Source organism: Balaenoptera borealis (genome assembly GCF_965194805.1).
Source record: "Balaenoptera borealis genome assembly, contig: HAP1_SCAFFOLD_2162, whole genome shotgun sequence".
NCBI classification, from domain to species: domain Eukaryota; kingdom Metazoa; phylum Chordata; class Mammalia; order Artiodactyla; family Balaenopteridae; genus Balaenoptera; species Balaenoptera borealis.
In genome coordinates this window covers 23,864-38,369 of record NW_028122116.1, presented here as the reverse complement: position 1 = coordinate 38,369, position 14,506 = coordinate 23,864, and the positions used below count along the sequence as shown (strand labels likewise).

Here is a 14,506-nt window from a genome sequence, read left to right as displayed (position 1 = left end):
CAGCAGCCCCAGCGTCTCACGCCCGTCTCTGGGGTCTGCGCTGATAGCCGCGGCTCGCGCCAGTCTCTGGAGTTCGTTTAGGCGGCGCTCTGAATCCCCTCTCCTTGCACGCCGCGAAACAAAGAGGCAAGAAAAAGTCTCTTGCCTCTTCGGCAGCTGCACACTTTTTCCCGGTCTCCCTCCCAGCCAGCTGTGGCGCGCTAACCCCTTCAGGCTGTGTTCACGCTGCCAACCCCAGTCCTCTCCCTGCGATCCGACCGAAGCCCGAGCCTCAGCTCCCAGCCCCGCCCGCCCCGGCGGGTGAGCAGACAAGCCTCTCGGGCTGGTGAGTGCTGGTCAGCGCCGAGCCTCTGTGCGGGAATCTCTCCGCTTTGCCCTCTGCACCCCTGTGGCTGCGCTCTCCTCCGTGGCTCCGAAGCTTCCCCCCTCTGCCACCCGCAGTCTCTGTCCGCGAAGGGGCTTCCTAGTGCGTGGAAATCTTTCCTCCTTCACAGCTCCCTCCCACTGGTGCAGGTGCCGTCCCTATTCTTTTGTCTCTGTTACTTCTTTTTTCTTTTGCCCTACCCAAGTACGGGGGGAGTTTCTTGCCTTTTGGGAGGTCTGACGTTTTCTGCCAGCGTTCAGTGGGTGTTCTGTAGGAGCAGTTCCACGTGTAGATGTATTTCTACTGTATCTGTGGGAAGGAAGGTGATCTCCGCGTCTTACTCTTCCGCCATCTTCTCTCCTCTCTCATTCTTTATTCTTGTAGTGACTTGTGAAGTCTTGAAGACAGGCCAAATCTAAAGACTTTTTTGAGATCTAAAGAAAGGGAAACTTTTATTTGAAATTTTGTTTGTTTTTTATAAAACTTCCAGTGGACAGAGGGCAAAGAGGAATGGGAAAAAAAAGCGGTCTTAACAAACAGCCTTTATAAGCCTTACACTGTTAGGCAGTGTGGCACTTGAGCCCATTTTTCTGACCTTTTGCTCCTGCCTGTTTTTGTCCCTGCTTGGCTTGACGTACCCTAAAAACATAGAGTCTCATTGTGGAGGTCTGTTTGTTCAGCACCTACTCGGTAAGGCACCTCTGAAGTCTGTTAGTGGACCTTATTAGGTTAGAAAGAACCCTTGCATTAGCTTCTCTGGCCCGCCAAGGACATAGCTAGTTTAATAAACATATATGAAGAAAAATAGAAGAAGATAAAGCAGATTTTCAGGAAACTACTTAAGGGTTTCCTAAGCTCTGAAGTTAGGCAGACTTGAGTTTGACCCCCAGCAACTTGGTTGGGGAGATTTGCTACCTCTCAAGGTGACCATGGGGACATCTGTCTCACCAGGCTGCCATGAGGATTAAATGAGAAAGAGGTGTAAGAAACCTAACCGTGGTGCTGTAAGGACTGTGTGCAGTCCTTTGCTTGCATGGGGTTAGAAACTGTCATCAGGTCGCGTCAGCCACATTGTAGGCTGTGGTGACCTGTGGAGCAGGTGCTCTCAGACTTCATTGTGCAGACTCACCAGTAAAACCTGTGCAACTGAAGACTCTTGTTCCATCCTCAGAGACTGATTCAGCAGGTCAGGGTTAGAACACAGGAATCTGCATTTGTAACAGGCACTAGAGATGATTCTTATGAAAGCGGGATCACACTTTATAAAATATACTTTGGAGGCGGAGGGTAGAAGCCGTTTGACCTTGAAACTTTAATAGCCTGGATGGGTGAGTTTTCATGGCTCATCTTTTAACAGTAAAAGATAGGGATCTAAGCGTTGATCATAAAATTCTAATTGAGGAAAATCATTCAAGAATAGCAGTGTAAGATTAGGTAAGTATATATATGTGCCAATTTGTAGAAATAAGTGCATCACTTATTAGAAGCACTTTACCAGAAATAAATAAATAAAAATAGAAAAAGGAACTCCATTAAATAGAGCATATCAACCTTTAAAGTTAGTAAACTCTGAGCTTCTTTACCAAGGGAAATGAATATTTAGAGACCAGGACCTAACACAAAAAGAATTCTTCATCTTCTCTCCTGTAATTCAATCTGGGAGCCATTAATGAGAGTGCTCTGGTTAATCTTAATTGTCATGATGATATGAGGAGATGTGATATATAAGGTATTCAAACCACGTGGGGTAGATTATTAAGAATCATTGTTAAGTAAGAGGATGGAATGAAACAAGTCAGGCGTCGGGTCTTGGTATTTCCTGCTGTTAGTGCTAGAATATTTTACTTTTTATGTTAAAAATACAACATACCTAATTTTCCCTCTGATATTTATGCAGTATAATATATATGTACATACGTATCCACATCAGGCACATACACATACATAGAGCCATATTTGATGCCCAAAAAGGAAGAGGCCCCAAGGGCTCTTTAGCGTGCAATTAATATTTTGGTCAGAAAATCAGCAGATTGTTTCAGTATGGTTATGTGTTATGACATCATATTCCAGTAAAGTTATAATGAACAGAAATTTTGTTTGTCTCTGTGGCAAACCGAAATGAGTTTTGTAATTGTCAGCAGGCCTTAGTGATTATAGTGGCGCCCACTCCCTCCACCATAGTTAAAGGTCTGTTAGCATTCCAGTTGTGGACCTCTATTTTCAGAAGTGTATAATTAATTGTAAACATTTGCTCTGTGCGGAAAGCTTGCCATGTAGGATCTCAGTCCAGAAGTAAATTTCTGATTTCAGGTTGTCTGTTTTGAAGTTTTATAGTGAAACCAGTTAAAAATACGCATAAAGTTCTGTGGAGGTGGGAAAACTGAATTTTGTGGGAAAGAAAACGAAAATAACCTGCATTGATGATATTAGTCTGTCAAAATTTCTGCATTAAAGGGATCTAAAATAAAATAGGTAATAGGAAATTGTGTACTTCAGTGCATCACTAGTTACTGCAGTCAAAGAGCAAAAAAGATTGTGGTTTTAATGCTTTTTAGTCTCTGCATGTTAAAAATATCTTTTACTATAAGTGATTTTTTTCTTCCTTTAACTTTTTTATATTTGCCAATTAAAAATGAGAACATATGACCTACAGTAAAAACACGTTTAAAGTATTTTATCTTAATAGAAAACTGTGGGCCAAGAAAATTGACTTTAAAAATTTAAAACAGGGACTTTTTCTTTTTTCTTTTTTTTCATACTCACTCTGGATTTCTCCACAACATTTGACATTGTTGATTATCCCTTCCCCTGACATTGTGTTATAATTTCTTTTCTAACTCTGACCCTCTTTCATCTCCTTCGCTGCTGTCTATTATTTCCCCTGCCTTTTGATCATGGGCATTAATCAGATCCCAGCCTTAGGCTGTCTTTTTTGGTTCTTTTACACTTACCCTTTCCAGGTGCTTATCCACTCAACATGGTTTCAATTATTACCTCCCAAATCTGCATCTTCAGTACCGATGTACATTTCTAGTCCTTCACCTTCAGTAAACCTTCACTGATTAGTCCCATCTGCCTGTGAATTCTTATAGAGTGGGCTCTATGCAGTTTATCTCAGGTTGAATATAGAGCTCTGCCACTTGGATGTCCAATAATCATCTACAACTTTAGTAAGACCTCGATTGGCTTCTCTTTGCTTGAAAAGAGACACTTTCCAGCACAGGAGGGATTTTTAACTTAATCTTTTAGTGTTGCAGTTATATACCCAGCATTCCATCAAAATCGAATCTGTTCGTTTTGCTAACTTGCCCAGTCCAGTGGTCACAGTTCTCAGTCATCATTTCACTTGACGTGTGAGCAGCATTTGACACAGCTGACTCCTCCCTCCTGCTAGATATACTTCTCCCATTTGGCTTTCAGGAAGGGCACTCTGCTTGCTTGGTTTTCCTCCTGTCACGCCCTCCCGCAGAGTTCTCACTGTCTTGTGGCTTTAAATTTCACCTACATATCGATGATGCCCAAATTCTATCTCCACCTTGGACCTCTTTCCTGGAGTCCAGACTCATAAATCTGACTGTCTCTTTGACATCTTCATTTGGATGTCTAACAGACTGAATAATTTAACATCTCCACCCCAGAGCTGTTGATCCTAGCAAACCCATTCCTTTTGCGGTCTTCACCAACTCAAGGCATGGGTGCTGCATCTTCTAGTTGCTCATGTCAGAAACCCTGGGGTCTTCCTCGACGCCTCTCTCATATTCCATGGCTAGTCCTTGGGTAAACCCATCTTCTCCACTTTTGAAATTCATCCAGAATCCAAGTACTTCTCATTACTTTCAAAGCTGCTACCCTAGTTCAGGTGTCTGTATTATTTCAGTAGCCTCTTAACAGCTCTCCTTGCTCCTGTCATCATTCCCCTACAGTCTGTTTTCAACATAATAGTCAGATGATCCTTCCAATCAATGGAAGTCAGATTATGTTGCTTCTCTCTTTAAAATCTGGCCATTGCACTCCGGGTAAAAGTCAGATCCTTACAGTAATTTCTGAGGAAGGCCCTATGGAATGTGGCCACCTCTTCCCATCTCTTAGCTTTCCTTCCTTTACTCCCTTGATGCTAACCAGGTGGGAATCCTCTGAATTACTTGAACACGTATCTGTGTGGTTTCCTTCCTCATTTATTCCAGGCCTTTACACAATTGTCATCTTCTCAATGAGACACTCACTGGCCACTCTGTCTAACCCCCCCTCCCTGTCCCACCCCACCTGACATTTCTGAACCTTTCCTTCTTTTTCTGTTCAACATGTAGTTCTAACATACTAGATATTCTACATATTTATCTTATTTATTGTCTGTCTTCTCCACTCTAATGTGTGTTTTTTGTTTACTGTGATAGTCCCCCATCATAAGAAGGTGCTCCGTAAATAATTGTTAAATTAATGGATTTTATTGCAGATCCTCTTAATTTCTTCTAAGTTTGTTCTTTCTTCTTCCAGCCCCCTTTATCCCCTCATGTCTGCATCAGTGCCGCTTTCTAGTCACGCATCCTTACCCCAGTCTCATTAAACACAAACCTGCTAAAGATTTTCACCTTAAATACATTTTATTGTGATTCTTTCTGCTTAAGAATTGGCTTAAACTCTCCATTCTTTCTTATGTTGAATCTGATCTCCTCATTACTTTGCAAAGTACTTATTACTTTGCAGTAGTAGCTCCATCCTACTACTGTTCTTCGCATGTCTAATCATGATTATCTTCTGCTAAAAGCACAGTAATCTGCGTGTTGTCACCTAAATGGTCTTGCTTGTCTCTCACCTCTGTGGCAGGTCCCAGTCCTTCAGCACCAGACCATTTGGTTCACTTCTGTCAAAATGTGACTGAAAACTTCTTGCCAGGAAGTCTTCTGTGATATAATTAAATAATTTTTACAGTATTTATGTTTAATGTTGTTTTCTAAAATATGTTTTTCATGGAGATCAGCATACATTCTTTACTGTCGATAGATATATTGACTCACATTTTATCTTTTATAAATACATTCGTGAGGTTAAAACTTTATTGGGGGGACTTCCCTGGTGGCGCAGTGGTTAAGACTCTGAGCTCCCAATGCAGGGGGCTCGGGTTCGATCCCTGGTCAGGAAACTAGATCCCACATGCATGCCGCAACTAAGGAGCCTGCCAGCCACAACTGAGGAGCCCGCCTGCTGCAACTAAGACCCTGCGCAACCAAATAAGTAAATAAACGAAGAAAAAAAATTTTATTGGGGTTAATAAGAGGGTATGGTGCATTATATGGTTGGTGTCATTTTAAAGAAAAGAAATCTTACTAATGATTATAGAGTGATTTTTTTTTTGGCTGCGTTGGGGCTTTGTTGCTGCGCACGGGCTTTCTCTAGTTGCATTGAGCAGGGGCTGCTCTTCGTTGCAGTGCACGGGCTTCTCATTGCGGTGGCTTCTCTTCTTGCCGAGCACAGGCTCTAGGTGCGCAGCAGTAGTTGTGGCTCGCGGGCCCTAGAGTGCGGGCTCAGTAGTTGTGGCGCACGGGCTTTGTTGCTCCACAGCATGTGCGATCTTCCTGGACCAGGAATTGAACCCATGTCGCCCGCATTGGCAGGTGGATTCTTAACCACTGAGCCACCAGGGAAGTCCCTATAGAGTGATTTTATTGAGCTAACGGTAATATTTTTATTTTCTTACTTTAGGTATCATTGCCCAATGCCCAAGATCTTTTATGTTCAGCTGACTGTAGGAAATAATGAATTTTTTGGGGAAGGAAAGACTCGACAAGCTGCTAGACACAATGCCGCAATGAAAGCCCTTCAAGCACTGCAGAATGAACCTATTCCGGAAAAGTCAGCTCAGGTGGGTCACTGCTGCATGTTGCAGCCTGTTTCTTATAGTTGCCTAGGGAGGTTACTGAGAAGACAAACAAATGCTTTTTTACAAATAAGGGAAATCTCTGCTGATAGGAAGGACCACTAGAGTAGCGATCTGCTACGATTTGCTGCTCAGCTTACCTGTGTGCTATATTAGACTCTTGTGTTCCTGCTGGGCTGACCTTACTTTTGAGCACTTTGGTTCACCCTGTGGAGTTTCCAGGCAAGGCAGGATTTGGGAATGTGAGCAAGGATGAGAAATAACATTCATTTACCTTGCATCGAATGCTACGGTTTATTGAGCATGGATTACATTGTATTAATTAATCTAGAATCAAGGAGTTTAAAGTGGAGGAGATCTTTATGAACTTTTTAGTCCTACTTTATTTTACCGGTGAGGTTATTGAGGCTGATCTTCAGTAATTTCACTCATTCGCATGGCTTCAGCTACTTTCTCTGTTGACTTCAAAATAGTATCTCCAGCCCAGGCATGTCTCTAAAGTCACCTTCTTAGCGAGTTCTGCACTTAGTTATTTGAAACTGTGCGGTTCAACCTGTACAGTTTCCCTTTCCTCAAGCCTGTTGTTCTTCCCCCTTTGAGATTTATCTTAGTTAATGGCAGACTTAGAATTTTTGTCCTTGTACACTTTCATTATGACCCTTATCTGTTTGCTTATCTGTTTTCCCACTAAGTCATAAGCTTCTTGACAGCAGGAATACTGTCTCTTGATCTCTTTAATGCTTATACTATGTTCAGTATATGCGAGGCCCTCCAGAAGTAAGTGTTAAATAGGTGAATAAGTAAATTGGCACAGAGCTCCAAAATCCTGGTTTGCATCCTGCATTCTTTCTGCAACTTAGTCTTCATAGAAGATTAAATATCATACACCAGTGGAGATAGTGTGTGTGTGTGTGTGTGTGTGTGTGTGAGTGTGAGTGTGAGTGTGTGTGTGTGTGTGTGTGTGTAATGGAGGTCTCTAAAGAGAACTGGGTCGGAGGACATAGGATAAACTCAAATTAGTGAATGATTGAGTAAAAGATTTCCACACTCAGCATTTATCCTTCTACTTTGAGGAAAAAAACTAAAACCAAATCACAAGAAGCCTCACAGCAAAGCCCTCGACTATGGTGGTTACATGTAAATCCACAAGATCCAGTTTCTGGTTTCCTGTTTCCTATTGTATTTTAGATAGGTTCTCTTGATTGTTAAATACATGTAAAGTTTGTTACAAAGTGAAGATTCAATGTCATCCTATTTTTTGTGATTTAGAATGGTGAATCAGGAAAAGAAATGGATGATGACAAAGATGCAAATAAGTCTGAGATCAGCTTAGTGTTTGAAATTGCTCTGAAGCGAAATATGCCCGTCAGTTTTGAGGTATGTGTTCAGCAGAGATCTCCCATTTTTCCCTCCTCGCTCCTTATTATTTTAAATAAACAAACAAATCAGATTGACAGATAAAATTTTAGTACCCTGAAAGAATTAATGTGCTTCCTTATGTTTGAACTCTCTATCATGAAATGATACAAGCCCTGAGAAAATAGAACTTATGGATTCCTGCTGATTCTCTTTGCCTTTTCTGTATTAAGCCCTTTGTGTACATGATATTTCAAGTTTCATCATAAAATTTATTCGCTGAGTTTAAGATAATTTGTAGTAACCTATAAGATTTGGTGTTTTTGATAAGATCACATTGAAAATATTCAGTATAGTTAATATTTAGTGACATGTATATATTAATATCTAATTTCTTTTAAATTTATGGAGGCCAAAATATGTTTAAATTTAACCTTTACTAAGAAGTCACCAAGAAGTAATTAAGCAGCTCTTTAGTTTACAGCTAGATAAATGTGTCACAAAATATTTATAAAATTGTGTGACATTTAAAAGAGAAAAAATGTTAAATTGTTATAATACCTCCTTTATTAAGAGGTCACTAATTTTGCAACTCAAATATCTAGAAAATAGGCCAAACCCAGGAAATAAGCTGAAACAGTCTATGAGTATCTATCTTCCTTCAAATTATGTGATGTTCATCAACTAGAAAGCTCCCACATTTTACTCTCACTGGCCGGATCTACTTACCTCGACTGAAAACCTGTTTGCTTTCTTAGACACAGTCCTAACAAATTGGGTTATCTGATTTCTCAGTCCATAGGGACTAAAGGCAGCAAAATGAGGAAGGCAGGAAGAGAATGTACTTGAAGGCCTGTTGGTCCCAGCAAGAAATGATAGGGAAAATATGGAAAACCTATCAAAAGTAATTGCATATAACTCAAAAGTCATTGGAAGATGGGGCCTTTTAAAGGCTACAGTGAAGAGGAACAGTTTTAAAAGTCTTAGATGTCCTTAGAGGCATCAATATAGTATAGTATAGAATCTCTGATGTTCATAATGATGATCTAATGTGAACAATAAGAGGTTAAATATTTAGTCAGTAGAGTATATATGTATATTTTTTAATTGAGGAAGATGTCCATCAAAGTGGTTAAACAGTTTTGGTGTTTCAACTTAAATTACTTGGAAAGTATGCTTATCATAAATTCCTTATCCCCAATAATATTGGATTATTGAGATACTGTATCTTTTCCTAATTGGTATCCAATATTAGAAGACAGATTTTTAATATAATGTTCAATGGTAAACTATTTAAATAGGGTTTTTTTTTTTTTTTTAGGTCAGACTTTTGAAGGAGACTATAAAGCACTCAGGTTTTGGAAGGCATTTTCCTCCCAAAACTGGTATAGCTTAAAAAGAGCACATTAATTCAGGATTTAGGAACATTTATAGCAGACAGATTCATAATCCATTACTCTAGAAAGTTAGGTATTTCTATGGCATATCTACTTACCTATTTAAGGCCATGTCACAGAGCGTAAACATTCCTTTTTGTAAAACAGCCTTTGAGGTCTCCATCAAAATTAGGTTATTTTTCATACATAACCTGTTTTTGAGAGGCTTCCACATGCAGGATGCTTTATGGGTTATAAAACTCCAATAAGACATAGTCCTGGCACTCCAGTAACTTACTCTTACAGAGGAGAAAGGTATGTACACAGTTATATGCAAATTATCATTCTGGATGGCCTGTGTACCTAATGTAATATGGTATGTTTTATGTTCTTAATTTTCTGTTGCATAAGAAACAGGGTAACCATAATTAGAATTGCCTGTTTTAAGCTAGTAAAACACAATTTTGACCATGAATTGAATGTGTTTATTTAGATTTCTGTTTTTTCAAATTCAGTTCATTAGGCATCATAAGTATCATAAATGAATAGTCCCTGTATAATGACTTCATAATAGCTTTATTGAAGGAATCTATAATTTTGGCATAATTCTTAATAGTTTCCATCTTGATTATGATATGAACATTAAGAAAGATTCATGCCATAAGAACACATCTTAAGTGCCTGTACTGAATATTTTACTTACATTTAATAGGTTATTAAAGAAAGTGGACCACCACATATGAAAAGCTTTGTTACTCGGGTGTCAGTGGGAGAGTTCTCTGCAGAAGGAGAGGGAAATAGCAAAAAACTATCCAAGAAACGCGCTGCAACCACTGTCCTACAGGAGCTTAAGAAACTTCCACCTCTTCCTGTCGTTGAAAAGCCAAAACTGTTTTTTAAAAAACGCCCTAAAACAATAGTAAAGGTAAGTATATGCTTGTGAACGTTAGTTTTACTATGTAAACATTATAGTATCTGTAGCTAAAAGTTTTTTCATAGGCCAGGCACTTAAACCTGTGGGTTATAAACAGTCCCAAAATCAGGGTCGGACATGTGTCTATAAATGAATAACAATTCTGTTTTGCTTTTAGACACTTGTATACCTGTGTTTGTTCATGAAATAATAATACCTTAAATAGTTATAGTTTTTTATGGTTTAAAAAATACTTTCCCATTCATGATCACCTTTGGTAAAATTCTCATCATGATTCTGTAAGGCAGATGTTACCGCTCATTTTACAAATAAGGTTTTATGAGACATAGTCAAAGAATTTGCTCACTTGCATTCACCTATTGTGTGCAGCAGCCTGAACTACTGATCTGTAATCCAGTGTTCTTTCTGCAAACCACACTGCTGTATGGTGACTGCTTAGGATTTCAGGACGTGGTGGTTGGTGCAGAGTAATAATCATATGAGTAATCCTCACACTGATGACAGCAGAAGCAGCCAGTAAATATAAAGCGCTCAGTGTGCCAGACATGGTCCCAGCCCTTCACATGCTTTATCTCATTAAATCCCCATAGCAGCCCTAGGAGGTCAGCGGGGCGATTTGGTTTCTATTCTTTCAGGCATGAATACCGTGTCAAAGAAGAATATAGAGCACACAGCTTTTCAAGATGTTGTAACTCCTTCTTTTACTGAATCAGATTTTATTTACGTTAACCCAAAAAAAAAAAAAAAAAAGACAGAGGTCAGAGGAATGAGATGAATTAGCACTTAGCACAGGACGGTGCCTGCAGACACTCAGCGTGTGTGACGTGAATGGAGCGAGAGTTCTGCTCCCAGAGAAAGCCTTACACTGCCAGCGCATCAGCGGCTAGCTCAGCCTCGCTTATTTAGCAGACTTCTTCAGAGTATCAAGGATGACAGAAGTGAAGTACGTTTTATCTTTGATGGATTTCTTTTGTTTAGATCCTGCAATGGTACAATTGAAGTATTTCTGTAGGTTTTATATTTTTGTACCTTTGCTTTATTTAAAAATACATGCATACATATTTACATAAATACATAAATACCTATATAAACAACTACATAAATACTTGTTCTTTTTAATGAATACTGTCATTACTTCACTGAGAGGCTGTAGATTATGCATTTCCTGAAATAGCATTCTACGTTGTGCTGCAAGGTAGACTAAAAATAAACGCCAAATAGGTCCACTCATCATGAGTCATAGTGGTTTTGAGGACTGGCTTTCATTTATATGCTCTAACCACATGGTCAGGGAGTAGGATATGGTTGTTAAGAAAATGGCCATTAGAGTCAGAAAATGACCTTGGAGTGTGAATCCTTGTGACCTGAGCAAGTTACCTAACTTTTCTAATCTTTCACTTGTCTATTTATAAAGTAGGAATAATAATTGAACTTGCTGCACAGGATTGTTATGTGTTACTTGAAATACTACGTAGAATGTATTAGTCATTATTATTAAATATTTATTAACAATACAAATAATAAGTACTCAATAAATATTAGCTATTGTTATTTTGTATCTAATTCTATTCACATTTTACATGTGCATGAATGTATCCATGGTCTGTTTTCCTAAATCTTTATATATATAAAATCTATAGCTTCTCCATGATGGAAGAACAGTGCTCTGCATCAGAATGGCAGTGCAAAACTGGTCACATTAACTTCCACCTAATCTGTTAAACTAAATCTAATCTTAATAAATTAAGAATAATAAGCCTTTAGTCTAGAAAAGATCTATCACTTTTTATAGTAGAATATAAATATAACTCTTGTTACTTTTAACCATAGCCATTAAAAGCAAGAGTATTGTTTAAATGTTATTCCACAAAGGGGGGAGAAACGTTTTGAATTCTAAAAATAATTTGCTACTACCTCCAATATATAAGCATGTTATTCTAGAACTTTCTTCCTATCCACCATTTAGATCTCAGCTTAAACTTGACTTCTTCAGGGATGCCTTCTCTGATCCTCCCCCAGTCCCAGATTCGGTTCCCCCCCTACAATTTTCCTCACATACATCACACTTGGAGTTTCTTGTACCATATCTGTCTTATGTTAAAGTCTGTAGATATTCTCTGAAATGTAAGGTTATTTTGAGAAAGCAGCATGCATACAATGAGTTGGAATCTAGATAATTTTGAGTATGATCAGACCTTCTAGTGGGCCAGTAAGTGGATCAGCTTGGATAGTGTCTTGGTTTTCAGCATTTTAGTCACTTCCTTAAATGTCTTCTACATCTAGGGTCTACCATTCCTTATTATGCAACAGAAGTAGAGGAAATAGCTGTTGATGATTTACCTTGATTTTATTTAGAATAATGAAATTATCACATTGTCTCATTTGATCCTCTTAATCACTCTGTGATGTAGATATTATCCCCATTTTACAGATGAGGTTCTGGGTGTTTAAGAAACTCCCCTAAGATCACAGAGCAGAGTCAGGTTTCAGGTCCAGTCACATCTGATGCCAGTGCCCATTTGAAACTGGTTGGTTGTGAACTCCTTTTGGATTTTAATTTACTCTACAGAGTCACCTTGTTAAAATGTAATCCTGCCCTGATGGTGTCTTTGGGTTTAGATTCTGTTCTTTAATGTTGTTCTCTTCTGTAAGATGAGGCCTCAAAGGAGGTTTTCTGATGTTGGAGATAAAGTTTTCTGAATAAGACTGTCCTTACTGGTTTGTAGAATGATAATCTAAGACTTGCTATCCAAGGAATAACTTAATTTTCAAGGGTGCTAGTAGTTAATTTCAATCAAGGGAAGAAACCAGCCATTCTTAACGTTCTCAGAACTCCATCATTCTCTGATTGGATTTATGCATCTGGTTCTTTGTCGTTGGAATCTGTATCAACAGCGTCTTTGGAACTTACAGACATTCTTATAAAATAGGCAAATTAAACAGGAATAAAGACAACATACCATTGGAAGTACATGTTTATGTGATCATCTTCATGGACATCTTCTAGTGCGAGACTCAAGAGCTTCCCTTTACCTTTTCATTGGCATTTCAATCTTAGACTTACGGGTTATTATCTGTATTTGTCTTTTCTCATCAGTCCTTCTTTACTTCCATTATAATATATATTTTTTTCATTTTCTTGGTATGTAAGTAGAAGTAGAAACCAGTATTTTATCAAAAGCTAAAATTTTCCTTTTCTTTCTTCTCCCCCTCTACCCAACTATTGCAGTATTGAAGTTCTCAGCCTTTTCCCTCTCTTTCTCTCTCCTAGGCTGCTCTTCATACTTCTAGGGCTTCAATTCAGTCCTTATATAGATGATTCCCAAATACTCTTCTGTGCGCGACACTGCCTGTTGGGGCTCTCACTTAATAGTTCACAGGCCCCTGAAACTCTGTCCAAAACTCATCGTGTTCCCTTCTGAACCTCTTCCTCCTCCTGCATTCCTTATCATAGTGACTGGTATCCCCATCCAGCGGCTGAAACAGAATCCTGGGAGTCCTTTTTAACATCTCTCCTACTCCTTGTATAGAGTCAATCATCAAACCCTATTGATTCCATCACTTAAATATTTCCTAAGTTGGTCCATTTCTTTCCATTCCCTGCCAACCTTTTGATCCAACTCACATTCATGTCTTGCCTGAACTACTACAGTGGGTTTTTAATTGGCCTTCTTCCTACAAGTACTTTTGACATCAAAAGATCTTTTTAAAAGTGTTGTCTTTTAGAAATACTGATCAGATCATGTCATGCCTCTACTTAAAATCTTTTAGTAATTTCTCATTGTTCTTTGGGTAAAACCCAAAATCCCCAAAACATAATTTAAAAGACCTTGCAGGATCTGACTTAGAGGCTGTACCTGCAGCACCAAGCTAGATATGGTCGAGACTCAACAACTACAGGAAAAGCTAAGACTATATAGTGGCTCTTCTGTAAGTTTAGTGTAACATATATAAACTGTAACTTAGTGATTACCCTTGTCTCTAATACCTGTTTTAGAGTAAATTTTCACAGGTGGATATAAAGTGCTGACCATAGGACATGCAAACCTTCATTTCTAGGAATAATATATGAAGAAAGTTAGTTTGCATACAGAAAAAAATATTTGATTTGCAAAGGTTTTTTTTTTTTTAAACCTTTTAGAAGCCACTAAAAAGGCTATACATAAACTTAAAAAAAAAGCTTTTATCAAGTTTTATTCATAAACATTACCTTATATAAAGTTAAAAATAGAGTGCCTTCTAAAAGGTTATATAGGATGTGTATGTAAGTTAAAAAGCATACTAAATAAGAGTAAGTGAGACCTACCACCCAGCTTGAATATAGAACATTTCTCGGTAAGGTTGAAGCTATCTGTATACCCTCTTCTGTCACATCCTGATACCACCTCCCTTATGTAACCTGCCATCATTAGTTTTGTGTTTAATGTTTCCTAATCTTACAGTTTTACTACATGTTTGTTTTTCTGAAAACTGGTATTTGGTTGGTTTCTAAAATAGCTTTATTGAGGTGTAATTGACATACAGTGAACTGTACATATTTAAAGCATACTATTTGATATGATTTGATATATGTGTACAGTTGTGAAACCATGACCACAATC

General features: G+C 38.5%; 1 protein-coding gene across 2 annotated transcripts in view; it reads left to right on the top strand.

Annotated features, from left to right (window-relative positions):
* The first annotated feature begins 6,030 nt into the window (after positions 1 to 6,030).
* Positions 6,031 to 14,506, top strand: part of LOC309622338 (double-stranded RNA-binding protein Staufen homolog 2-like) — a 29,521-nt gene continuing 21,045 nt past the window's right edge. The window contains exons 1-3 of one of the 2 annotated variants that reach the window (XM_082409439.1): positions 6,031 to 6,224; positions 7,509 to 7,616; positions 9,684 to 9,896. In XM_082409439.1, coding sequence (XP_082265565.1) covers positions 6,078 to 6,224; positions 7,509 to 7,616; positions 9,684 to 9,896 — 468 coding nt within the window. In that variant the 5' untranslated portion in view covers positions 6,031 to 6,077. The remainder of the gene's footprint in view (positions 6,225 to 7,508; positions 7,617 to 9,683; positions 9,897 to 14,506) is intronic. The other variant, XM_082409440.1, reaches the window with a different exon arrangement.